The sequence below is a fragment of the Choloepus didactylus genome (assembly GCF_015220235.1).
Source record: "Choloepus didactylus isolate mChoDid1 chromosome 23 unlocalized genomic scaffold, mChoDid1.pri SUPER_23_unloc5, whole genome shotgun sequence".
Lineage (NCBI taxonomy): Eukaryota > Metazoa > Chordata > Mammalia > Pilosa > Megalonychidae > Choloepus > Choloepus didactylus.
This window is the reverse complement of record NW_023637599.1, coordinates 31718-57700: the sequence shown is the minus strand read 5'-3', so window position 1 is coordinate 57700 and position 25983 is coordinate 31718. Positions and strand designations below refer to the sequence as shown.

The 25983-nt window shown below is 45.2% G+C and overlaps 1 gene segment (V, D, J or C); it reads right to left on the bottom strand.

Moving 5' to 3' along the window:
- Positions 1-220: 220 nt before the first annotated feature.
- Positions 221-25983, bottom strand: LOC119525070. The segment is given in 3 exon segments: positions 221-423; positions 25295-25600; positions 25879-25983. Coding segments are annotated over 3 exon segments (555 nt in total).

The following is a 25983-nucleotide window of genomic DNA, read 5'->3' as shown; positions in this document are numbered from 1 at the left end:
CTGGCAGACGCCGGCGCGCTCCGGTGGCCCGGACCTCTCGGAAAGCGGCGGGCCGGGAGAACGATGCCGTCGCGGCCACTCCGGGCTGCCAGAGCCGGCGGGGAAGGCTCGGACACGGACCCGGCCCTGGCCCCCCGGCGTCTGCGCCTCGTCCGAGCCTCGGAGGGGACCCAGGGGCACCCGGAGCCCTGCAGCGTTCCCGCCTGGTGTTCCGGCGGGTCTAGATGAAGCCTGCGGGTCCGGCTCCATCTAGTCGCGCGGGGTCTTCCCTGCAGAGCCTGCCCAGAGCTGGGCGCATATGCCTTGCGCCCCCCTGGGTGGTGGGGACGCCCCTTTCCCCTGCCTCGCCCCAAAGTTCCTGAGAGGCGGGAGCACCGGGGCCCAGGAGCTGGCTGCTGCGTGGAAGGCTCAGGGCCGGGGGCACTTCGGAGGGAGAGCCCAGGGTTCTGAAACAGGCACAAGGGCCTGGAAACACTCTCAGGCAGGGGCCCGCACACGCCCACCTCCTGGCCCCAAAGTGCCACATCCCTTACATCAGCTGCCTGGCTCCCCAACACCTGGCTCTCTGGGCACATTCCCCTCTCCGCTCCAGGTGCCACAAGCAGGCACCTTCCTGCCGCTGGCTCCCTCCTGCCACTGGGAAGGGCAGCTTTTTGTCTCCAACCCAGTTTCCTCCCAGCCCAGGCCCAGGGCAGGGGGCATCTGTTTGTCACTCAGAGGATCACCCTAGATCCCAGCACAGGGACACTGGTGGGAGCCTCGAGATATTTCTGCAGGGGTTGAACTTCAAATTCAAGTTCAAATGCCCAGCAAAGAGTGTGGAATGGGTGTCAGGAGGCAAGCCAGGGACTGCAGCTGTGTCCTTGACTGGTTGGGGTGGGGTGGCTGAGAGGGCGCTGGAGCTGGCCTGGAGGGCAGCCCCTGTGATTTGCCCCAAGGTTGCTTTCTTCACCCAGATGCTTCCTGAGCACCTACTGTGTGCCAGGAGTGGGAGGGAGCCAGAACCAGAAGGGCTCTCTGGCTCAGCTAGATCAAGTACATTTGGGGAAACGGAGGCCCAGAGAGTCAAGGTGATTGATACCAACTCAGGTAACCTCTTGAGAGCAGAGCCCAGCTCAGGGCCCCTGCCTGTGTCTGCTGGGCCCCACCACAGAGGGTGGCAGATCTGTGCCTGCTGCTGGCAGCCCCTCACCCCAGAAGATGCCTTTGAGACAAGAATGCTGGACCAAGCTCAGCACACCCCAAACAGAATTGATCCAAATAGACCTACTCCAAGATACTAAACAGATTTTCAAATGTCAAAGACAAATAGAGGATTCTGAAAGCAGAAAGAGAAAAGCAATCCATCACATACAAGGGAAGCTCTATATGACTAAGTGTGGATTTCTCAGCAGAAAACAAAGGCAAGAAGGCAATGGCATGATATATTCAAGATACTGAAAGAAAGAAACTGCCAACCAAGAATCCTATATCCAGCAAAACTGTCCTTCAAAAATGAGGGATAGTTAAAAATATTTACAGATAAACAGACACGGAGAATTTGTGATCAGGAGACCTCCTGTACAGGAAATACTAAAGAGAGTGCTACAGAGGGGAAAAGGCAGGAGAGAGGTTTGGAGAAGAGTGTAGAAATGAAGATATCAGGAAATAAAGGGTAGAGATCAGATGATGAAGGAACATAGAATGTTCTTGAGGGTTGACTGTGTAGATCTAGAAATGGATAGCACAATACTGGGTGATAGTAGCACAATATTGTAAGTGCACTGAACAAACATGACTATGAATATGGTTGAAAGAGGAGGGTTAGGGGACTGTATGACACCAGAAGGAATGATAGAAGATGAAGACTGGGAATGTATAACTTATTGAACCCTAGAGTGACCAATGAGTGTGATTAAATGTACAAATATAAGAATATTCTTGCATGAGGGAGCAGCAAGAAGGAATAGAGTTATGAGGTACACAGCAAAGTGAATGAACCATGAGGACAGTAGGTTGAGTGAAATAAACCAGAAATGAAAAGACAAACATTATAATGCCTCACTAAAATGGACTAGTTACAATGAGTCAACTCTGGGAATTGAATCTGGGAGCATGGGCTAGAAGGGGAAGACTCATGTAAAGGTTCCTAGACTGTAAGCTCTTATGGCAGTCACATTTATTCATGAGTTGTAACAGTTATTTCAAAATTTTGAGGTTCTGACATGTCTGTGTGTGACATGGTCAGTCCCTGGAGTTTTGGGTGTCTGTGTGGCACCTGGAACTCAGAGTCAGAGTTCAGCAGCTGTGAGTGCTGGCATTGTCCCATGAAACAACTGCTAAAGAGGCTGAAAAGGAGATCAGAGTTCGATTGGAGATATAAATTAAATGGACTTGGTTAAGATTGGGGTAGATCTGACTAAAGGGTACAGGATGATACTAACCATGTTTTAAAACATTGACTTCTATGTGGGACCAAAGGAAGAAATATTTGGTTCAAAATCTATATTTTCTGTAGCACACTATATAATTTAACTTGTATGGTCAGTTTATTCAAATGTCATAATTACATGGAAACTTTACTAGGCAGAGAGACCTTGTTGTTGTACAGGTTAGCACGAAGCCCTGATACATCCCAGAGTAATTTGGGCAGAGAATAAAAAGTATTTCCAAAGCCCCCTTGAGAGACTGTGGAAAAATTGAATATGAAACTTCCCCAGCTGGGGAATTCCATATATCCTCACAAGCATTGGGGACCACCAGCTTACTAGGCTGAGCCCTTCATCTTGGGGCTTTCCCTTACAAAGCTTGATACTGCAAAGGAGAAGTTAATCCTACTCCTCAGGCTAATAATTGTGCCTGAGTCACCCCCAGAGACCCTCTTTTGTTGCCCAGATATGGCTTCTCTCTCTAAGCCAACTCAGCAGGTAACTCACCACCCTCCCCACTATGTGGGACATAACTCCCAGGGGTATAAATCCCTGGCAATGTGGAATGTGACTCCCGGGGATGAGCCTGGACCCTGCATCCTGTGATTGAGAAAGACATTTGGGCCAAAAGGGGGAACAGAATTGAAACAAAGTTTCAATGGCTGAGAGATTTCAAATGGAGTTGAGAGGCATTCTGGAGGTAAATCTGATGCATTATATAAATATCCCCTTTTAGTTTTTAGTTTATTAGAATAGTTAGAAGGAAATATCTGAAACTGTTGAATTGCAATCCAGTATCCTTGATTCTTGAAGGTGATCATATAACTATATAGCTTATATGGTGTGACAATGTGATTGCGAAAACCATATGGCTCAAACCCTCTTTACTTATTTGTGTATGGACAAATGGGTAGAAAAAATAGGGACAAAAAGTAAATGAATAGAAGATGGCAGATTGGTGAGGTGTATGTTTTAGTTACTCCTTCAGGAAAGTAGGTAGAAAGCCAGGAACTGCATGGAGTGGATACCACAGAGCAATTTGACTTTGGGCATACTTCATACAACACTCATGAACACGTGAAACTGCTGAGATCAGTGAAATCTGTAAGTTTTTGTGGCCAGGGGACCCACGCCCCTCCCTGCCAGGCTCAGTCCCGTGGGAGGAGGGGCCGCCAGCTCTGGGAAGAAGGGAGAACCGCAGTGGCGGCTCTTATTGGAAACTCATTCTACTGATCCAAACTCCAACCATGGATAGACTGAGACCAGTCTGAGAATCTGAAAGCAGCCAGCCCAGCAGAGAGGAGATAGGGATAGCAAGAAACAGCAAGAAAAGCCCAAAAAGAAAAATGGAAGCTTTTTGGAGTTCTGGTGAACATAGAAAGGGGAAGGGCAGAGCTCAGGCTCTGCAGCTCATATGCAAATCCTGAAGAAAAACTGATCTCTCTGCCCCCTGGACTTTTCCTTAATGGCCCTAATTGCTTTGTCTCTTAGCATTTCAATAACCCATTATATCTACCTGGAGGCCACCCCCCCTTTTTTTTTCTTTTTCTAAAACAATTACTCTAAGAAGCCCAATACAGAAAGCCTCGAAGACTTGCAATTTGGGCAGGTCAAGAAAAGAGCAGAATGAAGAGAGCTCTGAGACAAAAGGTGATAATCCAGTGGCTGAGAAAATTCACTAAACACCACAACTTCCTAAGAAAAGGGGGATGTCCACTCAGCAGACTGGGACCACCCTGGGGGGACGGCACTCACCTGTGACATAGCACAGTCATCCCTCAACAGAGGACCAGGGGGTGCACGGCCTAGAAGAGGGACCCACTTGCAAGTCACAGGGGCCATACCAAGGACTTGTGGGTCAGTGGCAGAGACAAACTGTAGCAGGACTGAACTGAAAGATTAGACTATTGCAGCAGATTCAAAACTCCAGGAATACCAGGGAGATTTGATTGTTAGAGCCGCGCCCCACTCCCTGACCACCCAGACACAAACCCCATATACAGGGCAGGCAATACCAACTACACACGCAAGCTTGGTACACCAATTGGACCCCACAAGACTCACTCCCCCACTCAACACAAAGGCAAAGTGGTGGAGAACTGGTTTGAGGGGAACAGGTGGCTCATGAACGCCACCTGCTGGTTAGTTAGAGAAAGTGTACTCCACGAAGCTGTAGATCAGACAAATTAGAGATAAGGATTTCAATCGGTCTACAAATCCTAAAAGAACCCTATCAAGTTAAGCAAATGCCAAGAGGCCAAAAACAACAGAAAATTTTAAAGCTTATTTAAAAACCAGACGATATGGATAACCCAAGCCCAAGCACCCAAATCGAAAGATCAGAGGAGACACAGTACCTAGAACAATTAATCAAAGAACTAAAGATGAATGATGAGACCATGGCATGGGATATAAAGGACATCAAGAAGACCCTAGAAGAGTGTAAAGAACACATTGCAAGACTAAATAAAAAAATAGATGATCTTGTGGAAATTAAAGAAACTGTTGACCAAATTAAAAAGATTCTGGATACTCACAGTACAAGACTAGAGGAAGTTGAACAATGAATCAGTTACCTGGCAGAAAACAGAACAGAAAATGAAAGCACAAAAGAAAGAATGGGGAAAAAATCAAAAAAATTGAAATGGACCTCAAGGATATGATAGATAATACAAAATGTCCAAATATAAGACTCATTGGTGTTCCAGAAGGGGAAGAAAAGGGTAAAGGTCTAGGAAGAGTATTCAAAGAAATTGTTGGGGAAAACTTCCCAAATCTTCTAAACAACATAAATACACAAATCATAAATGCCCAGTGAACTCCAAATAGAATAAATCCAAATAAACCCACTCTGAGACATATTCTGACCACACTGTCAAATACACAACAGAAGGAGCAAGTTCTGAAAGCAGCAAGAGAAAAGCAATTACCACATACAAAGGAAACAGCATAAGACTAAGGAGTGACTACTCAGCAACCACCATGGAGGTGAGAAGGCAGTGGCGCGACATATTTAAAATTCTGAGTGAGAAAAGTCTCCAACCAAGAATACTTTATCCAGCAAAACTCTCCTTCAAATTTGAGGGAGAGCTTAAATTTTTCACAGACAAACAAATGCTGAGAGAATTTGCTGACAAGAGACCTGCCCTACTGGAGATACTAAAGGGAGCCCTACAGACAGAGAAACAAAGAAAGGAAAGAGAGACATGGAGAAAGGTTCAGTGCTAAAGAGATTCAATATGGGTACATTAAAAGATATTAATAGAGAGAGGGAAAAATATATATGACAAACATAAACCAAAGGATAAGATGGCTGATTCAAGAAATGCCTTCACAGTTATAATATTGAATGTAAATGGATTAAACTCCCCAATTAAAAGATATAGATTCACAGAGTGGATCAAAAAAAATGATCCATCAATATGTTGCATACAAGAGGCTCATCTTAGACACAGGGACACAAAGAAATTGAAAGTGAAATGATAGAAAAAATATTTCATGCCAGCTACAGCCAAAAGAAAGCAGGTGTAGCAATATTAATCTCAGATAAAATAGACTTTAAATGCAGGGATATTTTGGGAGACAAAGAAGGCCACTACATACTAATAAAAGGGGCAATTCAACAAGAAGAAATAACAATCATAAATGTTTATGCACCCAATCAAGGTGCCACAAAATACATGAGACAAACACTGGCAAAACTAAAGGAAGCAATTGATGTTTCCACAATAATTGTGGGAGACTTCAACACATCACTCTCTCCTATAGATAGATCAACCAGGCAGAAGACCAATAAGGAAATTGAAAACATTATATCCCAAATCACCAGGATACACATTCTTCTCTAGTGCTCACGGAACTTTCTCCAGAATAGATCATATGCTGGGACATAAAGCAAGCCTCAATAAATTGAAAAAGATTGAAATTATTCAAAGCACATTCTCTGACCACAATGGAATGCAATTAGAAGTCAAAAACCATCAGAAACTTAGAAAATTCACAAATATCTGGAGGTTAAATAACACACTCCTAAACAATCAGTGGGTTAAAGAAGAAATAACAAGAGAAATTGCTAAATATACAGAGATGAATGAAAATGAGAACACAACATACCAAAACGTATGGGATGCAGCAAAAGTGGTACTGAGGGGGAAATTTATAGCACTAAATGCATATATTAAAAAGGAAGAAAGAGCCAAAATCAAAGAACTAATGGATCAGCTGAAGAAGTTAGAAAATGAACAGCAAACCAATCCTAAACCAAGTAGAAGAAAAGAAATAACAACGATTAAAGCAGAAATAAATGACATAGAGAACAAAAAAACAATAGTGAGGATAAATAACACCAGAAGTTTGTTCTTTGAGAAGATCAACAAGATTGACAAGCCCCTAGCCAGAGTGACAAAATCAAAAAGAGAGAAGACCCATACAAACAAAATAATGAATAAGAAAGGTGAGATCACTGCAGATCCCAAAGAAATTTAAAAAAAATATAAGCGGATACTATGAACAACTGTATGGCAACAAACTGGATAATGTAGAGGAAATGGACAATTTCCTGGAAACATATGAACAACCTAGACTGACCAGAGAAGAAACAGAAGACCTCAACCAACCAATCACAAGCAAAGATATCCAATCAGTCATCAAAAAGCTTCCCACAAATAAATGCCCAGGGCCAGATGGCTTCACAGGGGAATTCTACAAAACTTTCCAAACAGAACTGACACCAATCTTACTTAAACTCTCTCAAAACATTGAAGAAAATGGAACACTACCTAACTCATTTTATGAAATTAACATCAATCTAATACCAAAACCAGGCAAAGATGCTACAAAAAAGGAAAACTACTGGCCAATCTCCCTAATGAATATAGATGCAAAAATCCTCAACAAAATACTTGCAAATCGAATCCAAAGACACATTAAAAAAATCATACACCATGACCAAGTGGGGTTCATTCCAGGCATGCAAGGATGGTTCAACATAAGAAAATCAATCAATGTATTACAACACATTAACAAATCAAAAGGGAAAAATCAAATGATCACCTCAATAGATGCTGAAAAAGCATTTGACAAAATCCAACATCCCTTTTTGATAAAAACACTTCAAATGGTAGGAATTGAAGGAAACTTCCTCAATATGATAAAGAGCATATATGAAAAGCCCACAGCCAGCATAGTACTCAATGGTGAGAGACTGAAAGCCTTCCCACTAAGGTAAGAAGCAAGACAAGGATGCTCGCTATCACCACTGTTATTCAACATTGTGGCAGAAGTGCTAGCCAAGGCAATCTGGCAAGACAAAGAAATAAAAGACATCCAAATTGGAAAGGAAGAAGTAAAACTGTCATTGTTTGCAGATGATATGATCTTATATCTGGAAAACTCTGAGAAATTGATGATACAGCTACTAGAGCTAATAAACAAATTCAATAAAGTAGCAGGATACAAGATTAATGCACATAAGTCAGTAATGTTTCTATATGCAAGAAGTGAACAAACTGAAGAGACACTCAAGAAAAAGATACAATTTTCAATAGCAACTAGAAAAATCAAGTACCTAGGAATAAATTTAACCAAAGATATCAAAGACCTATACAAAGAAAACTACATAACTCTACTAAAAGAAATAGAAGGGGACCTTAAAAGATGGAAAAATATTCCATGTTCATGGATAGGAAGGCTAAATGTCATTAAGATGTCAATTCTACCCAAACTCATCTACAGATTCAATGCAATCCCAATCAAAATTCCAGCAATCTACTTTGCAGACTTGGAAAAGCTAGTGATCAAATTTATTTGGGAAGGGAAGATGCCTCAAATTGCTAAAGACACTCTAAAAAAGAAAAATGAAGTGGGAGGACTTACACTCCCTGAGTTTGAAGCTTACTATAAAGCCACAGTTGTCAAAACAGCATGGTACTGGCACAAAGATAGACATACAGATCAAGAGTTGGATATCCATATCCAAAAGAATGAAAGAGGACCCCTACCTCACACCCTACACAAAAATTAACTCAAAATGGACCAAGGATCTCAATATAAAAGAAAGTACCATAAAACTCCTAGAAGATAATGTAGGAAAACATCTTCAAGACCTTGTATTAGGTGGCCACTTCCTAGACTTTACGCCCAAAGCACAAGCAACAAAAGAAAAAATAGATAAATGGGAACTCCTCAAGCTTAGAAGTTTCTGTACCTCAAAGCAATTTGTGAAAAAGGTAAAGAGGCAGTGAACTCAATGGGAAAAAATTTTTGGAAACCATGTATCTGACAAAAGACTGATATCTTGCATATATAAAGAAATCCTACAACTCAATGACAATAGTACAGACAGCTCAATTATAAAATGGGCAAAAGATATGAAAAGACAGTTCTCTGAAGAAGAAATACAGATGGCCAAGAAACACATGAAAAAATGTTCAGCTTCACTAGCTATTAGAGAGACGCAAATTAAGACCACAATGAGATACCATCTAACACCGGTTAGAATGGCTGCCATTAAACAAACAGGAAACTACAAATGCTGGAGGGGATGTGGAGAAATTGGAGCTCTTATTCATTGTTGGTGGGACTGCATAATGGTTCAGCCACTCTGGAAGTCAGTCTGGCAGTTCCTTAGAAAACTAGATACAGAGTTACCCTTCACTTCAGCGATTGCACTTCTCGGTACATACCCGGAAGATCGGAAAGCAGTAACATGAACAGATATCTGCACAGCAATGTTCATAGCAGGATTATTCACAATTGCCAAGAGATGGAAACAACCCAAACATCCTTCAACAGATGAGTGGATAAATAAAATGTGGTATATACACACTATGGAATACTACACGGCAGTAAGAAGGAACGATCTCGTGAAACATATGACAACATGGATGAACCTTGAAGACACAATGCTGAGCAAAATAAGCCAGGCACAAAAAGAGAAATATTATATGCTACCACTAATGTGAACTTTGAAAAATGTGAAACAAAAGGTTTATAATGTAGAATGTAGGGGAACTAGCGATAGAGAGCAATTAAGGAAGGGGGAACAATAATCCAACAAGAACAGATAAGCTATTGTGGGTAAATTTAACATTCTGGGAATGCCCAGGAATGACTATGGTCTGTTAATTTCTGATGGGTATAGTAGGAATAAGTTCACAGAAATGTTGCTATATTAGGTCACTTTCTTGGGGTAGAGTAGGAACATGTTGGAAGTAAAGTAGTTATCTTAGGTTAGTTGTCTTTTTCTTATTCCCTTGTTATGGTCTCTTTGAAATGTTCTTTTATTATATGTTTTTTTTTATTATTTTGTTATTTTATTATTTTTTATACAGTTGATTTAGAAAAAAATCAAGTTAAAAAAAAAAGGAAAAAAATATGCAGAGCCGCCCTTGAGGAGCCTGTGGAGAATGCAGGGGTATTGGCCTACCCCACCTCGATGGTTGCTAACATGCTCACAGACATACGGGACTGATAGTTTGATGGGTTGAGCCCTCTACCACAGGATTTGCCCTTGGGAAGACTGTTGCTACAAAGGAGAGTAGGCCTCCCTCTAATTGTGCCTAAGAGCCTCTTCCCGAATGCCTCTTTGTTGCTCTGATGTGGCCCTGTCTCTCTAGCTAAGCCAACTTGAAAGGTGAAAGCGCTGCCCTCCCCCACTACATGAGATCAGACACCCAGGGAGGAATGTAGACCTGGCATCATGGGATGGAGAACATCATCTTGACCAAAAGGGGGATGTGAAGGGAAATGAAATAAGCTTCAGCAGCAGAGAGATTCCAAAAGCAGCCGAGAGGTCACTCTGGCGGGCACTCTTAGGCATAATGTAGACAACCCTTTTTAGGTTTCAGTGAATTGGGGTAGCTGGTGGTGGATACCTGAAGCTATCAAACTACAGCCAAGAACCCATGAATCTTGAAGACAATTGTATAAAAAAGTAGCTTATGAAGGGTGACAATGGGATTGAGAAAGGCATAAGGACCACACTCCCCTTTGTCTAGTTTATGGATGGATGAGTAGAAAAATAGGGGAAGGAAACAAGCAGACAAGGCACACAGGGTTCCTTTTTACTTTAATTGCTCTTTTTCACTTTATCATTCCTGTCATTTTTGTGTGTGTGGTAATGAAGGTGTCAAGGAGTGCTTTTGGTGATGAATGTACAGCTATGTAATGGTACTGTCAACAATTGAATGTACGATTTGTTTTGTATGACTGTGTGGTATGTGACTATCTCAATAAAATTAACATTAAAAAAAAAATAGTGGAACAAATGCCGCTCCACCAGGCACCACCACTCTGGCAGCTACAACCAGGGAATGCCCACGAGGGGATTTCATGAGACATATTCCACTCAATTCCCACAATAGAGCAGGAAGTGTCTGCATGACAGAGAGCAATTATGAAATGACAGCCATTGATCATTTCCATTTTAATTAGCTATTACTTATAGCTTTTTATAGCAATTAAATTTTTCACTTCTAAATTCTATGTGCATATTTTCAGGCTATCATCTAGATTCTACATAGGGATTGTTCTGATGTGTGTATACCGATTTAATATCTTTGGGGAGAAGAGGAAGCAGGAAGTCTTCCATCCAAGGTCCTGCTCCCAGGGGAGGTCCCTGTGCTGGGGTCTGAAGCCTCAGGGGCACCTGGTGCTTGTCTCTGTGGGTCCCTAAGTGCCTGGCAGGTGAGGGAGGGGAGCCTCGGGCAGGCCTGGGTCTCAATTCTCCTCAGGCCTGGAGCCAGTGTGAGTCCTGAGCTGCTGTGTCAGGCACATGTACAGTCTCTGGTCACTGCTGTCCCCTGAGCTGGGCTTGGCTGGGACCAGCCCCTCTGCCCTCCACCATCTCCCAGGGTTCCTGGGGCCCTGCAGGTGGGAGGATGAGGCTGAGGATGCTTTCAGGGCCAGGGCCCACCTGAATGCTTCACAGGCTGCAATCCTAGCAGTGGAGTCTGGGGGAGGATCAGACCCTCAGAGGAGAGGGAGTCAGGAAGGGGAGGGGTTGTCAGCCTCACCGCATTATAATGGCAGAGTTTTGAGCTCAGGTTCTGGGAACAGACAACCAAAGTCTCCTTAGCTGGTCCTGCTCTCAGGCAGAGAGAGGAAGAGAGGGGCAGAGACTGAGGAGGTTTTTGTCTCACTTCCCCATGTATCTGGAGCACTGTGGGTGCCCTGCACTGGTGTCAGCTGTTGAGCAGTAATAGCCTCATCCTCTGGCTGGAGACCTGTGATGCTCAGGGAGGCCCTGCTGCTTGCCTTGGAGCCAGAGAACTGAGCTGGGATCCCTGAGGGCCAAGAAGTTCCAAGCATCACAGGCTTGGGGGTGCCCCCAGGGACTTGCTGGTATCAGCCAGCACCAAATACTCCAAGGATAAAGCTGTTCCCCTAGCATGTCAAGGTGAGTGTCTGCCCAGGAGACCCTGACACTGAGGCTTCCTGTGTCAGCCCAAACTGTGCCTAGAACCCTGGAGTGAAGGAGAGGGACACCAGAAATGGTAAATATGGAATCACTGTCTTGTTACATCCCCAGGAAAAGAGGAAATGTCAGGGCCTGAGTGTTTTCTCTCTGCCCCATCTCCTGACCCCTGACAGCTGGTCACCTGGGCAGAGAGTGAGGAGGGTGAGGAGGAAGGGGGTCCAGGCCATGGTGGAGATGCCCCAGAGCTCTGCTTCCCCAGGTCCCACAGCTGCACCAGAGCTGCCCAATATCTCTTTTACCCAGTTGCCCCACTCAGGGGAGGGAGGACCCCACACGCAAAACATTGCCCACCCCTGGAGGGCCTCCCACCCCTGAGCTCTCATCAGTCCTCTTGGTTGGGACAGGCAGGGCCTGGCATGACATGCTTCCTCAGGGGACAAGAACACTTGGCTGGTTTGTCCCAGGGGACACTGAGCAGCAGGCCCTCCAGAGGAGCCAGGTGGCTGGGATCCCACTGGGAAGGCCCACAGCTCCCCCTGATGCCTCAGGGCCAGAATCACTCAAGTCTGGGATGCAGTGCAGGGGACCCTGGGGAGAGAAAACTGGTCCTACCTCCTGCCTGCTGCCCCTCCTCACAGAGAGGGGCATCTTCATGGCCCGGGAACCTCCTCTTCAGGCTGCAGCCCCTTTACCACAGCTCAGCCAGGAGCTCAGGGAAGGGGCCTCCCTAGCACAAAATCATGGAAGATGTTTATCTACTGAGTAGCTCACTGAGAGAATTTGTTCTGGATTCAGTAACCAGGAGGACAAAGGACAGTGACAAACCAGCCAAGACCTAGCAGTTGTGAAGCCCAGAATCCTGCCTGTCATCTCTCTGGTGCCCCATTCCCTTGGGGGCAGGTGGGAGGCTCCCCTAACCCTCCTGGCTCCTCCCTCCCTCATCCCTGATGGGGAAACAACCCAGAGAGGCTGGGAGGAGAGGCAGCCAGTGTCAGGGAGAGAGAGCTCAGCTTGCCCTGGGGCTGCTCCACTCTGAGGGGCATGAGGGACCCCACAGCCTTCCCTCAGCCAAGGAGGGTCTCCTCAGTGTGAGATCAGACCCAGGGCTGATGGGGGCCAAGGGTGGGGGTCCACAGAGACAATGGGGGACTGGGTAGTAGAGGATTGAAGGGCAGAGGAGGGTATCTAGCAGAAGGGGCTCCTGGGTGTGCATCTGGGTTAAATTGGCTGTGGTGGGAGGAAGGAGAGTCTGTTACATAGACTCTAGACTAATGATGAGCAAACAAGTCATGCAGGTCCAGTCAGGACCCCTGCCTGCATTTGTAAATAAAGCTTTATTTAAAACACCCACATCAGTTCCTTTGTACGAGTCTGCAGTTTCTCTCTACATTGGCCAACTTGAGCAGTTACAACTGAGGTAATTTGGCCTGAAAAGTTAGAAGTATTTGAAAAATGGCCCTACACCCCAAAATTTGCATCCTCCTGCTCTAGAATGGCTCTTGCATTAGGGAAGTCACTGGTCCTGCATGGCAGCCAGTCTCAATTGAGACCTGCTCTAAGTGTAAACTAGAAACCAGATTTAGGAGGCTTACTACTAAGTAAAGAACATGACGTATGTATTTAATAGTTTACTATAGTTGATCAAAGGTTGAAATGATAATATTTGGATATATTTAGAGGAATAAAATATATCATAAAATACTTGCATCTATTTGCTGTTTGTTTTGCTTTGATTTTCTTTCATTTTTTTAAGTTGTGTTCTATATTTCATGACGTAGTGGCTCTCATTACATTCCTGTTGGAAAGCACCTTCTAGAGTAAGTGACCCAGGAGTGGCTGGGAGTGAGTCAGTGTCTCAGCCATGTCCTGTAGGAATGTGAAATTTGGGGCATTATGGTCAGAAAAGCATAGTTGAAATAATTATCTGCCCCCTTTCCCCTAGGATTAGCAGAGCTCACTATACCTTAAAAATATCATCTATCCCTTCATATAGATTTTTACTTATTTTCTAAGTTATTTTAAAAATAGAAATGCAGTTTGAAACAAAGTAATTATATTCTAGCTTGCATTATGAAAATTACATGTGTCTTCTTTCCATAACTTTCCCCAAGGTCATAGTGAAAACAGATTAGTCCACTTGGATGAGAATTAGTGGCCATCAGGTGTAATTAAAGGGTGCCATGTCTGAGAAGGATCATCAGAAGAGCTGGTCTTGGAATCTGCTGTCTGTAGGGAACACCCTGAGGTTCCCAGACCCCCTGAACTCTGAACACAAAACCAACCATCAGCTCTTACCACCATGTCCCCCCTAGGGTGATTCTCCCCTCCACAAACAAGGACTGTCTCCTGTGCAGAGGAACCAAGCTCAGGCCCATGGGGAGATGGCACAGGCTCTCAGTCCCCTGGGGCCATTGTAGAGAAGCTGCTGCACATCCTTGGCCCTGAGGGCAGAGCTGTTCTAGGCAAATGTGTTCCTTGCCCCTCACTGCCCACATCTCTCTCTGCACCTATCCCAGGGTGAGGAATCCATGGGGAAGAGGAGAGGATAACCAGGATCACAGCCATGGGGGTGGGAACCAGATCTGGGCTATCCTGAGGCCATGGGGGCCTCAAAGGCATATGAAAATCACCCAACACTGATGACTCAGTTTACCCAGTGCTCTAGAGAAAGTAGAGGGCTTCCCCAGCTGGCATTGCCCATCTTTGCTGTCTTCTCATATCCAGCTCCACAGCACCCCCTCCTTCCCCTAAGCAGGATCCCTAGGGCCCTCTAAGGTCTCTCAGAACTCCAGGCAGAGGCCCTGTTTCTGCAGGGGGTCTTATCCCATGTAACCACACAGGGGGTCTAGAGACTACCGTCCCACTTATGCTTTTGTGCTGGGACCTTAAATTTCAAAAGACTTAAATTCGGGGTACAGTGGTCATTCATCCCATGACATCTGGCTGTTGGGATCAAGCATCCTTCACATGTACATTCTTAACTTAAAACTTCATAATACAGAGGAGGACATAGGATGAAAATATGAAAAATACTCTGCACATCTTCTCCTCCCTGGAAACTACCCAAAATTCCTTACCTTCCCCTGAGGTAAACACAACAATAATATCATATATTTACCCAGAAAACCATAATTCTGCTTGCTCTCTTTCAAATGGGGTATCAGCATCCTTCCAAATCCCCAATGAGATAGACCTTCCTCATATTAGATGCTTCCCTTTTCCTGATCTCAAAAGTCACTCACTTCCCAAGACTTCCCAACCACACCTCCACATTGGATCTGAAATTCCCCTTCTTCCTTACTTTTCCAATATCACTTACCTAGGAAAGGTCATTGTCATCCTATCTTTAAATCACTGCCTCTGCCTTGTAACTGTTCTCCTTTTCTCTGTTCTTGCCACAGTTTACCCATCATTTCTTTCTGCATCTGCTGCTAGATAGTCTCTCTAAAGGCCAATTGGGAATGTCACTGCCAGGTGAGGACTCTTCCTTGACCCCATTTGACCTTTACAGTCAAGCTCACACTTCTCTGGGACCTGAACCTGAGGCCCCCTGGAAAGTTCATCCTGGATGAGGTGGAGCTAGGTCAGGGCCCCTGGTCTGTGTCTCTCCAGGAGCCCTTGAGGACACAGCTGCTGAGTCCCAGTGAGCACAGGCCAGAGGGTCCCAGGCCAGGGCATGTGGGATGCTCCCAGCTGGGCAGCAGCACAGACCCTTGGGAAAGGCCACTGTCCTCTGTGGCCTGAGACCTGGGCACACACATTTTCTTTCTCCTCCACTCTCTACTTTCCCCTCACCCAGAGGACCAAGCTAGGCAATGGTTGTATCAGACCCACCCCTGCTCACTCTGCCTGTGTAATTCTCTTCTCTCTCTGGATCTTTGGTTGGGATAATGTTAGATGCATCTCATTTCAGTGGTACATGGAGATTATAATCCCAACCTCTTATCACAGAGAAAACCAACATCTCAGGGAAATTCCCAGGATCTCCTGGTTTTCTTCATTATAAGTCCAGGGAGCATTTGCCAAATAAACCTTATCAGGGCCAAATATATCATATTCTCCTGTCTCATCCAACCTTTCCCACCAGGACTCCCCTACCAGGTTTACCATGTGGGTTACAGAACAGTCCTGAGACCTCGGCCTCACTGAAAGAGGTGCCCCTGGGAGACAGGAAGCCCAGCACCTGGTCAGAGCTCAGCCCTCCCTGCCAGGGCTCCACAGCCTGCCCCTCTCTTCCTTCTCCCCCAGAATGTATGAGAGTCTTCCTAGAGATGGTCAGGACCTACCCTAGGAGCCCCATGCCTTTCCCTCTGGCCTGCCCTCTCCTTCTCACACAATCTTACTGTAGACTCTTGGTCTCTGGCTTCTGCTGGATAGAAATAAAATAGTAGATGCACACTCATGCCTCACATTGAATGGCAGTTAGGAAGGAAGATTGTATCTGAGAAGTCCTGGGTCACTATGACATCACATACCCACTGTGCTTTGATAATAACACATTTATTTTAATGGAAATTTACAATTTAGGTAAGATGCTCACCCACTTCTGCAATAAGGGGCCCCTAAGGCTTGTTATCCTGCCAGTATTTTGGAGGATATTCTCACTGTTCCTGATTAATAATAATGTATGAATATTTGTCCATTAATTATAAGAAATGTAGCAATAGATGTCAATAATAGGGAAAACTGGGCTCAAGGTATATGGGAAGCTCTGTCCTATCTTCTCTATTTTTCTGTTAATCTAAGACTTTCTAAAAATTAAAGTAAATTAATAAGCAGGGAGAACCTAAGATGGTGGCTAGGAGAGACGGCAAAAAAACACCTCCATGAAAAATACTAGATAAAAGCCAGAAAGTGACCCAGAACACCAGTTCCAGCAATGGACCAGGTGAACAATTTCTGCTAAATCCACAGGGACCATACACTTGGTGAAACTGGGAGTCTGTGTTCTGAAACTAGTGAGTAAGCTGCTGAATATCTGGCAGCCGTGCTGCAGTGTGGGGAAACTGAAGGTCGGCATTTGGAGGGCCACTAGTTCTTTTTTTAAAAAAAAAAACCCAAAAGCAGCTGCAGATATTGCAGTGTGAACCATACAGTGAAGTGTGGCAGGAACAGGCTGTGTGAACACCTCAATATCTGGCATGGAAGATAGCCTTTCATGAACCTGCTGCTAATCATCTCAGAGTGAGGGAGGCAGAGGTTAGCCAAAAGGGGAAAGTAACCACACCCCTTGCAGTCATCTTCCGGGCACACTGGGAATGCTCCTGCTTGGTGCTGGAGCCACAGCCCAGAGCTGTGCCAAAAAACTCAGTGTGACAGGAACTGTTTCCAACAACACATGCACACACCACAATATCAGGCATGGACAATAGTCTTTCACACACCTACAGCTAATTGTCCCAGAGCTGGGAAGGCAGAGCTGTGCAAAAAGGGGGAAATTAACATGGCCCATACAGCCATCCTTACAGTAGGCTGGGAATGCACCTACATGGCCCGGTGGCCCAGAACTTCCCTTGAGGGGTAGTGTGCACTTGTGATGTAGCACAACCTTCCCTCACCAGAGGCCCTAGAAGGGCATGGCTTGGAAGAGGGACCCACTCAGAAATCCCAGGGACCATATGCCAATACCAAAGACTTGTGGGTCAGTGGCAGAGACAATCTGTGGCAAGACTGAAATGAAGGTTTAGACTCTTGCAAAAGCCTTAAATCTCCAGGAACACCTGGGAGGTTTGATTATCAAAGCTGCCCTCCCTCCCTAACTGCTCAGACACATGCCCCCATTCAGGGCAGACAGCACCAACAACACACCCAAACTTGGTGCACCAGTTGGAACCCACAAGAATCAGACCCCCACACACCACAAAGACAAAGTTGGAGAGAACTGACTTGAGAGGAATAGATGACTTTTGGACGCCACCTGCTGGTCAGTTAGAGAAAGTGTACACCACCAAGCTGTAGATCTGACATATTAGAGATTCATCTTTGAATAATCCTACATATCCTAAAAGAACTCTCTCAAGTAAAGCAAATTCCAAGAGGCCAAAAACAACAGAAAAATTTAAAGCATTTTTAAATTTAAATTTTAAATTAAAACCAGAAGATATGGATAATTTAAAATAAATTTTAAATTAAAACCAGAAGATATGGATAACCTGAGCCCAAACACCCAAATCAAAAGATCAGATGAGACACAGTACTTGGAGCAATTAATCAAAGAAGTAAAGACAAATCATGAGAGCATGGCACAGGATATGAAGGACATGAAGAAGACCCTAGTAGAGCATAAAGAAGAAATTGCAAGAGTAAATAAAAAAATAGATGATCTTATGAAAATAAAAGAAACTGTTGGACCAAATTAAAAAGATTCTGGATACTCATAGTACAAGACTAGTGGAAGCTGAACAATGAATCAGTGACCTTGAGGACCACAGAATGGAAAATGAAAGAATAAAAGAAAAAAATGGGGAAAAAAATAAAAAAATTGAAATGGACCTCAGGGATATGATTGATAATATAAAAATGTCCAAATATAAGACTCATTGGTGTCCCAGAAGGGGAAGAGAAGGGTAAAGGTCTAGAAAGAGTATTCAGAGAAATTGTTGGGGAAAACTTCCCAAACCTTCTACACAATATAAATACACAAAGCATAAATGCCCAGTGAATTCCAAATAGAATAAATCCAAAGAAACCCATTTCAAGACATATTCTGATCAGACTCTCATACCGAAGAGAAGGAGCAAGTTCTGAAATCAGCAAGAGAAAAGCAATTCACCACATACAAAGATAACAACATAAGGCTAAGTAGTGACTACTCAGCAGCCACCATGGAGGTGAGAAGGCAGTGGCATGACACATTTAAAATTCTGAGAGAGAAAAATTTCCAACTGAGAATATTTTATCCAGCAAAGCTCTCCTTAAAATTTGAGCGAGAGCTTAAATTTTTCACAAACAAATGCTGAGAGATTTTGCTAATAAAAGTCCTGCCTTACATCAGATACTAAAGGGAGCCCTAGCAACAGAGAAACAAAGAAAGGAGAGAGAGAGATGGAGAAAGGTTCAGTACTAAAGAGAGTCAAAATTAAAGGACATTAAGAGAGAGAGGGAAAAAATACATCTGGCAAACATAAACCAAAGGATAGGATGGCTGATTCAAGAAATGCCTTCACAGTAATATTAAATGTAAATGGATTAAACTCCCCAATTAAAAGATACAGATTGGCAGAATGGATCAAGAAATATGAACCATCAATATGTCACATAGAAGATACTCATCTTAGACACAGGGACACAAAGAAATTGAAAGTGAAAGGATGGAAAAAATATTTCATGCAAGCTACAGGCAAAAAAAAGGAGTAGCAATATTAATCTCAGATAAAATAGACTTTAATTCAAGGATGTTAGGAGAGACACAGAAGGCCACTACATACTAATAAAAGGGGCAATTCAACAAGAAGAAATAACAATCATAAATGTTTATGCATCCAATCATGGTGCCAGAGAATACATGAGACAAACACTGGCAAAACTAAAGGATGCAATGGATGTTTCCACAATAATTGTGGGAGACTTCAACACATCACTCTCTCCTATAGATAGATCAACCAGACAGAAGACCAATAAGGAAATTGAAAACCTAAACAATCTAATAAATGAATTTGATTTAACAGACATATATAGAACATCACATCCCAAATCACCAGGATACACATTCTTCTCTAGTGATCATGGAACTTTCTCCAGAGTAGACCATATGCTGGGACATGAAACAAGCCTCAATAAACTTAAAAAAAATTGAAATTATTCAAAGCACATTCTCTGACCACAATGGAATACAATTAGAAGTCAATAACCATCAGAGACTTAGAAAATTCACAAATACCTGGAGGTTAAACAACACACTCCTAAAATAAATGGTTTATAATGTAGAATGTAGGGGAACTAGTGATAGAGAGCATTTAATGAAGGGAGAATGATAATGCAATAAGAACAGATAAGCTATCGTGGGTAAATTTAACATTCTGGGAATGCCCAGGAATGACTATGTTTTGTTAATTTCTGATGGGTATTGTGCCGGTTTGAATGTATTGTGTCCTCCAAATGCCATTGTCTTTGTAGTCTTGTGGGGGCAGACGTTTTGGTGATGGTTGGATTTGCTTGGAATGTGCCCCACCCAGCTGTGGGAGATGATTCTGATGAGATGTTCCCATGGAGGCATGGCCCTGCCCATTCAGGGTGGGCCTTGATTGGTGGAGCTATATAAATGAGCTGACTCGGGGGGAGGGAACTGAGTGCAGCTGTGAGTGATGTTTTGTGAGAAGCAAGCTTGCTAGAGAGGAACATCCTGGGAGAAAGCCATTTTGAGGCCAGAGCTTTGGAGCAGACGCCAGCTGCCTTCCTAGCTAGCAGAGGTTTTCCAGACACCGTTGGCCATCCTCCGGTGAAGGTACCCGATTGCTGAGGTGCTACCTTGGATGCTTTGTGGCCTTAAGACTGTAACTGTGTAGCAAAATAAACCCCCGTTTTATAAAAGCCTATGCATCTCTGGTGTTTTGCATTCTGCAGCATTAGCAAACTAAGACAGGTATGGTAGGAACAAGTTCACAGAAACGTTGCTGTATTAGGTTATTTTCTTGGGGTAGAATAAGAACATGTTGGAAGTAAAGTATTTATTTTAGGTTGGTTGTCTTTTCCTTACTTGCTTGTTATGGTTTGTTTGAATTTTTTTTTATTGTATATCTTTTTTAAAAAAAATCTTTTTTGATATAGTTAATTTAAAAAAAGAGTTAATTAAGAGTTAATGACAATCAATGCAATATATGGTACTGGAGTGGATCTAAGAATGGAGGAAAAAAGCTCAAAGGGGGCATAAGGAAAAATTGGAATATAGAATTTAAGCTTTATATCCGTATTAATTTTCTTGAATTAACTGTAGTTAAGTTAATGACATAAGTCAATATCCTTGTTTGTAGGAAATGTACATGGAAGTGCCATGAATTCAAGGAGTATGATATATGCAACCTGCTCTCAAATGTTCAGAAGATGATAAATTGATAGAAATTGATAGAAAGATAATTGATAGAAAGATAGATATAGTTGAAAGAAAAAGAGAGGGGGAGGGAGGGAAGGAGGTAGAGAGAGAGGAAGGAAGGGAGGGAGGGAGGGAGGAAGGAAGGAAGGAAGGAAGGAAGGAAGGAAGGAAGGAAGGAAGGAAGGAAGGAAGGAAAGGTACCGCAAAGGTAGCAAAATGTAAAATTGGTAGATACAGATATCTGGAAGTGGGGGGATGTTGGAGCTCTCTGTATGGGGTTTGTATTGTATTTGCAACTGTCCTATATGTTTGAAATTATTTCAAAATAAAAGTTAAAAAAAATAGGGGGGAAAGAAGGTTGAGAGTGCTTGAGTAGTACTTCCTTTGGAACCCCTGGCTGGGACGAATGTCTTAGGAGTTCTGAGGTTTCAGCCGGAGAGGCTATTTGTTCTTTCTCTCTTAGAAAATCTTAAAACTTTTTGTTTATAAAATCTCTTCATTTACTCATTATTCAAGCAATAACTGTTGTTTATGTAGTAACTTTATAAAAAAAAAAAAGCAATGGAAAGAGAGAACAAGCAACAACCCCCCTCCGAGAGGCCGTGCAGCCCCGTGGGGACCCTCCCCCTCGCCGCCTCGGTCGCCTCCAGAACTCGCTCGCGGGGACTCAGCACCAGACCCCAGCAGAGCGCCCGGGTCCCCTCCCTGCCTCCTCCTCGCAGCGCTGCTCTCTTCCCACAGGAGGACTGGGAGGACGCTGGAGTCTGCAGTGCCACCCCTCTCTTGCTTTTTCCTCCTTTCCTTGCTTTGGGGTCTCACTGCTGGAGCCCAGAGAGGTTCTGAGAAGAGAGGAGTGAGGCACAGGAGCGCAGCTTCCGTGGCGCGGTGCACACAGAGCTGGCGGCACCACATCCCCGCGTACCCTCCGGGTTCTCTCAGCCAGCGCTGGGTGGTGAGGAAGGAAAGCCCCTGATGCCTGAATATCACCTTCAAAGGTACCCCGGAGTGTGCACTGGGAGCTCACGGCTGGAGCCCTTTGCCTGTGGCACTGCTGGATGAGAAAAGTGAGATGCCCCGGGTGCTGGGTACTGAGTCCCACTCTTGACCCTACAAGACTGTGAAATGTTCTTCTCCCTCAACACTCATCAAATCAGGCTTGCTGCATGTCAGGATTTCCAGCGGTTTTTGCAAGTTGGGAGTGGACAGTCTAAAACCTTCTTCTCTATTTACAAAGGGACAAGTTGAGTCCCACTGAGGGACAAGAAGAGGCTCCATGTAACTCAGGAATGTGAAGAGAGGCTGGAGTAGAAGCTCGGCTCCTTGTGGAGGAGGGAAGTTCAGTGGGATGCAGGCAGGGTCTGGGGGCATTTCAGCAAGATGGGGGCTGAAGGTTCCTGTCTCATTTCCCATCTGCCTGTGTCACTGTGGGCAGTTTTGTTGTGACTCCCAAACCTGACAAGAGTCAGTCTCATTCATCCTTTGTCCAGGTGGCTGTGTTTTCAGGATCAAGGATCCCAGAGACTGTTTTTTATCTTTAGAGATGACCTGAACAGGGGCCTGGACTGGCTTCTGTGGGTACCACTGAGTAAATTTATTCCAGATGTTATTTCCAGATCAGGTGATCCTACTCTGTCTCCGGGGGCCAGTAACACTGAGGGTGGCTGAGTCAGCACATAGGAAGTCATGGAGCCTCTAGGAGATGAGAGATGTGGGATTGAAACAGGGTTGTGACCCAGAGATCCTGCCTGCCTTGTCTGGGTGGATCTCCAGGGGATCTGAGGTGCCCAGTGCACCCTCTCCCATCAGCCCCCACCCCAGGGGCCCAGGGTCTTGTCTGGCAGGTGGAGATTTTAAAATGAGAAAAACCCCCTTTTCTTGACAAGGGCAGGACCCTCTGGGGTTTGCTCCTTAGTGGGCACAGCCTGGGGTGAAATGGATCTTAGCTCCAATCACCCCCTGGCTGGCCATGTGTTCATAAACATCTGCCAAAACTCAGGTCCTCTAGAGTTAAGTGCAGGGCTGGGCTTGTCCAGAGCCCTGGGGTCTGAGCAGAGGGGGTGATCCTGGGTGATTGCACCTGTGCAATGAGCAAAGGAGAGGAGGAGCATCCAGGACAAGGTGGAAGTTCCCCAAGACCTGCTTTCTGAGTCCCCAAGATTTCCTCCAGGGCTCTCATGCCCTGGCTGCAGAGAGCTCCCAGTTATGCAAATCAGTCAGAATCAGGGGTTGCTCCTAGGATGCCTTTGTGGCTTTCAGGGGGTGGTTCAGCCCCCAGAGACACAGAGAAAGTAGGGCAGCCCCTGCAGTCCCACCCTCAGCCCCTCCCCTCCTCCTCCTCATGCTGGTCCAGGAGTCTGGGCCCATCTCCACCCCCAGACCTCATCCTGGCATCATCCTGGGCTGGCCTGGCCATGGCAGAGCTTGGCAGTGATGTCTGCATTTCTCAGGGAAATCATTGCCCCTGTTTGTGGAATCTTCCTGGGTACAAGGTGATAGCAGAGATGCTAAAATTGTCCTGGGACCCTCCCCTAATTTCTGAAATCCTATCTCAGGAATGGAGGAGTGACATTTCATCCAGGAATCACTAGTCTATAAATGCATGAAAATTTGGTGGTGAATCGAAGTTGCTAAATCCAGCCCTCAATCCACCTTTGGTGGCTGGAAATACATAATCTCTTCTGACCTCCCGGGACTCAATGCAGTGACCCTCTTTTTTCCTAGATCCTCAAGGTGAGCTGTGAGGTTCCTGGACTGAGTTCTTTCTCTGTCTTTATAACATAGGCATCTCCATCTAGAAGTTTGCCTCTGAATACTGCCTTTGATGCATCCCATACCTGTTATGTTCTGCTTTCATTTCATTTTCACACCTCTCTATTATTTATTTCCTGATTTTCCTTGTGATTTTTTTGACCTCTTACTATTTAAGGATGTGTTGTTTAATTTCCACATACATGCAAATGTTCTGGTTTCCTCCCATTATTGATTTTAGCTTCATTCTATTGTGGTCAGAGAAATTATTTTGCATCAGAAAATTCTGTCTTCAGATTAACAGGTTCCCTGAACTCCCCATTCTGCCAGGTGACTTCATGTCTATCTGACAGTGGACAGTGCCATCATCAGTCACTGCCTTCCTCTCAGTGCAATTGAGGAACAACAGTCACAAATGATGCCCTTTTTGCTTGTCCAAATTCTAAATCCACTCCAATATCCTGCTGAACTGAATAAATGATCCTGACATGTGCACTGACCCCAGACCTGTGGTGCAGTCATTGGGTTTTCTTGTGAAGGCTGAGTGCAACCCTTTCCTGTGGGTCTCTGTGCAATACTTTGCAGCAGACAAAGCTTCCAAGGGATCCTGGGTTAGAAAGTCATGTCAGGAGAGAATCCCTGTGGAATCTGAGGCTGGGATTGTGGGCCCTACTTGGTAACACAGTTAAATAGCTATTGCAGAAATTCCTGTGCAAGTTAGGAAATGTGACTGTGGCATGGGAGAGGCTCCCTTTTAGTTTTCTCCTCTGGGAGAATGATATTGAACTTATTGGAGCAATGCATGTGTTTATATATCTATGGAAAGACACACAGAGGGACAGACAGAAGAAAGAGAGAATTCAGTATGGCACAGGGTAAGCAGTGGTGAGTGATCTGCAGAAAATTAGTGGAGAGTGTGAGAGAAAATGAGAGGCAGGATGCTCTCTGGGATGGGGGAGACCTTCCTCAACGGCTGGCTTTTGGGCCTCTATTGGGACAAGAAGAGGAAAGAGGGGATGGGCAGAATCTGGGGCAGAACTATGTCATGGCCCTGTGGGGGTCATGACTTTGAGGAGCTAAGAGAACAGGGGTGACCTGGGGGAGCTGGGAATCAAAGCCAGAGCAGGTACAGTGATGTTACCCCTGAGTGAGGAATTTGAGGTGGGGAGGGATGTGAGGTCATGGGTGGTAAAGGGGAAATTCTGGGTCATAAATCAGGTGACCTGGGCAGGTGCTGATCAGGGACTCATGGCCTCCAGGAGTGTCCCCTGGGCAGGGACAGTGTCTCCAGGTGGGCTCCATCCAGCTCCCTGGCACCTCCATATTGTACCTGACAGTTGAGCACACTGGGTGCTGTGGTCACCAAGCCCCATTAATGCTGCCTTAATTCTGTACCCTCCTCTTGGCCTGGGGGCCTCTGAGCCCAGTGGGGAACTCTGGTCCTGCACCTCATCTAGGGTCTCTTGAGGGTGACCCAGCTCTGATTTCCTCCACATCCCTTAGACTCACTGACCTGGCTAGGAACTCAGAAGGTGGGGGAAAGTCGGCAGCCTGGGCAGCCTGGGGGGTCTCAGGCCTGGGTGAATGGGCTAGGCCTGCACATTCTTTGTCCTCAGTCCCCTGGGGCTCGAGGGAGAGTGAAACAGACAGGGGACTGGGTTTTTGTCTTGCTTCCCCATCTGCCTGTGTCACTGTGAGAAGCACTGCTCTCACTTTCTGATGACAGACAGTAATAGTCAGCCTCATCCTCATTCTGGATCCCACTGATGGTCGGGGTGGCTGTGTTCCCAGAGCTGGAGCCAGAGAATCGGTCAGAGATCCCTGAGGGCCGTTTGCTATCCTCATAGATGACCAGCTTAGGGGACTGATCTGTCTTCTGCTGGTACCAGTAAGCATATTTCTTCTCTAATTGACCTCCAGAGCAGGTGAGCCTGGCTGTCTGTCCCAGGGCCACTGACACTGAGTGTGGCTGGGTCAGCTCAAAGGAGGCCACAGAACCTGCAAGAGGAGCAAAGAGACATAAGCTTGGTGTGAGGGGCTCATGCCTGGGAGATTCTCCTCCTGCCTGCTGGGACTGAGCTCCAGGGAGTCTTGGATCTCATAGGGTCCCTCTCACATCAGCCCCCATCACGTCTGACAAAGGGTTGGGCAGGTGGATGGACCCCTTGATCAAACTACAATAATCAGCTGCCTCTCTGAGGATGAGAGGGCTGCCTGAGGCCCAGAGTCCCAGGGGTAAAGTGCTCAGTGCTGGTTCCATCCCCGGGCAGCAGCACCTGTGCAGTGAGCCAGGAGGGTGAGGAGGAGAAGGGTCCAGGCCATGGTGGAGGTGTCCCCAGGTCTGCTCTCTCAGGCCTCTAGGATGGGCTGGTTCCCCTGAG